Here is a 3202-nt window from a genome sequence, read left to right on the forward strand (position 1 = left end):
ACCTGAACCTCTCTTGACCCGCGGTATCCCAGATCTGGAGCTTGATGCGTTTCCCCGGCTCGATCTCCACCAGTCGGGAGAAGAAATCCACTCCCACGGTGGGGTCCGAAACCTGGGCAAAGCGGCCTTCGGTGAAGCGGCGGATCAGGCAGGACTTGCCCACTGTGGAATCCCCGATGACAATGAGCCGGAACTGGTACAGCCAGATGGCCTCCATGGCCGCGGCTCCGCAGGTCTCCTTTACTCCGGCCTAGGCCTGGAGATCTAGCTCGGCCGCGAGCGCATCGCTGGCCTGGGCTTCCGAGGCGAGGTAGGCCCAGGCGCCGCGAGAGCGGAGGGGATGGATGCTGCGCTCGCAGAGGTGATGAAATGGCAGCAGCATCAGCATCAGCACCACGCACTCTGACTCATCACTGACTACCGGGTTACTGTAATGCCCCGCGTAGACGCGACTCCAGGGGCCGCTGTCAACGCACCGCACTGCCTGTAAAAGGAGCGCATCCAGAAACGGCCGCGGAATATATAGCACACTTCCTTTTCCAATTCCTCTCACCCACTCGTCTCCATTTAAAACCTTAATAAAATTACCATTTCGCATTTAAAATTAAAAATGAAATATAGATACATACATATATTTCCTTTAAAGTAGTGAAATCACACACACACTAAAAAGGAAAAGCTTTTCTATGCTCCTAAGAGCTCAGTTGCTAACCAGTCAATGGTTCAAAACCATCCAGCGGTCCTGAGTGAGAAAGACCTGGAGGTTTGCTTCATAAATACTTCGGCCTACAACACCCTGTGCGCCGGTTCTACTTTGTCATATGGGATTGGTATGAGTCGGAACTGACTCCACAGAACGCAACAACATAAACATGTAAACATTACATAGCCATGTATGCATTTCGTTCTATTTGCTTTTACAGAAAGTGGATCATACCGGACTATTACTCTGACATTGGCTTTTTTCAATGAATAAAGCATCACAGACATCTCTCCATTGTCTTCCAAGTATAGCCAGGTGCACTTTATTCCTATGAGTGCTATTTTTAAAAGTCAGAGTATGAGTATCGTAAATTAAGTTGACATGGGCATATTCATTTGCAAAAATGTTTACCAATTTAAGTATGTGAGAGGGCTACTTCCCTTCAGCCTTTCAAGCGTTTCAGTTTTTGCCAATGTGAAGTAGTACAACGAATAAACTGGAGAATAGTGTAAACATAACTTTTATATGTACTGGGACGTACTTTACAGGACTATCCACTTTATTGAGATTGTCTGGAACTGACCCCAGAATATCTCTGACTTAAAATTGTTTTTCTTCTTTTTATTATGAATTGGGTGAAGGTTTACATACCAGATCATCAGCTTTACAGTCAACAAATAATATACTTTGTTTTAGCTCAATGATTGCCATCCCTTCCATGGGTCCCATCTCCATCCCAGCACCTTCCTTTCCCTTCTCACCTTTGTCCTTAGGGACGTGTTGCCCTTTTGATTTTGAGTGGTTGACTGGTCCATCATTCAGAGTGAGCCTACATTACTAGTGTGGTTGTTTACCCCTATATACTTAGCTACCACTTGAGTGAAAGTTGGACCACGAGGGTGAGTTCCTTTCCATAGTCTCAGTGTCCTCCAGGTTCCTCCAGTCTCTTTCTGACCAGCAAGCCTGGTCTTTTACCTTTCTTTCATTCTTCTTTTTTAAAAAAATTAATAATTTTGAGTTTTCCTTCACATATTCTGCGGCTCTATCCAGAACCCTCTAATGTGGTCCCTTTCAGAGAAGTTGGTAATGGTAGCTGGGCATCATCTAGCTCTTCTGGTCTCAGAGTCGTGAAGACTGCTGTTCACATGTTCCATGAGTCCATTGGACTACTTGATTCCAAGCCTCTTCCATTCTCATCACTCTTCTTTCTTCTGCACATGGAGAGACCAATAGCCGAACCTTAGACAGCCACTCAGGAGCTTTCAAGATCCCAGATGCTACCCACCAACATAGGATGTAGCACGTTGTCTTTGTGGACTATGTTATGCCAATTGACTATGGTGTCCCCTGAGACTATGGTCCTGAACCCCCAGGCTCAGCTACTCATTGCCTTAAGATGCTTGATAGCGTCTAAGAAGTTTTCATCATTTTCCCCGCTCTATACTCCCACCACATTCATAGCTGTGTTTTTCAGGAGAGGTAAATACTAATATAGCAATATCCTCTTTCAAAGAGTTGTACATCTGTGGGCTATCTAATTAGACAACGTGTACACCACTCTTCTTCCCATATCCACTCAGCATGTGTCTCTGACCAAGGATCTACCCAGAGAACAGTGTTGTTCCAAGGTTGTATATACATCACTATTTACCTCGATCCCCTTTAACCCTTGTATACCTCCCGATGTCTTCATCATTCTTCTGTCAACCTCCCCCTTCTTGTATAATTCCCTCCCTGTCACCTGAGCTAACATGTCTACCCTCTAGCCAGTGAATTACTCTCCCCTGTTAACCATCAAAGTCTGGAAACCTTTTCTTAAACGTTTACAGTGATGATTGACTAATACGTAGTGGTTACGAATCGGGCTGTGAACCGCAAGGTCAGCAGTTCGAAACTACCAGCTGCTCCGTGGGAGAAAGATGAGTTTTTTTGCTCCAATAAAGATTTATAGCCTTGGAAACCCCGTTCAGGGTCGCTATGGGTCGGAACCGACTCGACGGTACTTACCAACAACAACAATATCACCAGTATAATGTCCTCCAGGTTCATCCACGTTATGAAATGTTTTGTGGAGTCATCATTTTTCTTCAACATTTCATAGTATTCCACTGTGTGAATGTACCAATGTTTATCCATTCTTCCATCGTTGGGCATTTTAGGTTGTCGCCATATATTTGCTATTGTGAATAGTGCTGTGATGAACAACTCGTGTCCTGGTTCATATTTTTTTGTGAATATATGCCAAGTAGAGAGAGTGCTGGTTGTGAGGTCGTATTTCCAACTTTCTGAGGAATTGCCATATCATTCTCCAGAGTAGCTGAGCCATTTTACAGTCCCACCAGCAGTGTAGGAGGGTTCCGGTTTCTCCATACCCTCGCCAACATTTGTTGTTTTCTTAATTTCTCGGTTATTGCTGGTGTGTGGTGATATCTCATTGTAGTTTTGATTTTCATCTCTAATAGCTATGAGTGTGAATATTTCTTCATATATTTGTTGACT

At 44.4% G+C, this 3202-nt stretch overlaps 1 protein-coding gene across 1 annotated transcript in view; it reads right to left on the reverse strand.

Moving 5' to 3' along the window:
- RAB39B (RAB39B, member RAS oncogene family) overlaps positions 1-217 on the reverse strand; it is a 4882-nt gene extending 4665 nt beyond the window's left edge. The window contains exon 1 of the mRNA XM_006876844.1: positions 3-217. Within this exon, the coding sequence (XP_006876906.1) occupies positions 3-217 (215 nt within the window). The remainder of the gene's footprint in view (positions 1-2) is intronic.
- Between the last annotated feature and the right edge of the window lie 2985 nt (positions 218-3202).

Source organism: Chrysochloris asiatica, unplaced genomic scaffold, assembly GCF_000296735.1.
Source record: "Chrysochloris asiatica unplaced genomic scaffold, ChrAsi1.0 scaffold00419, whole genome shotgun sequence".
NCBI classification, from domain to species: Eukaryota; Metazoa; Chordata; class Mammalia; order Afrosoricida; family Chrysochloridae; genus Chrysochloris; species Chrysochloris asiatica.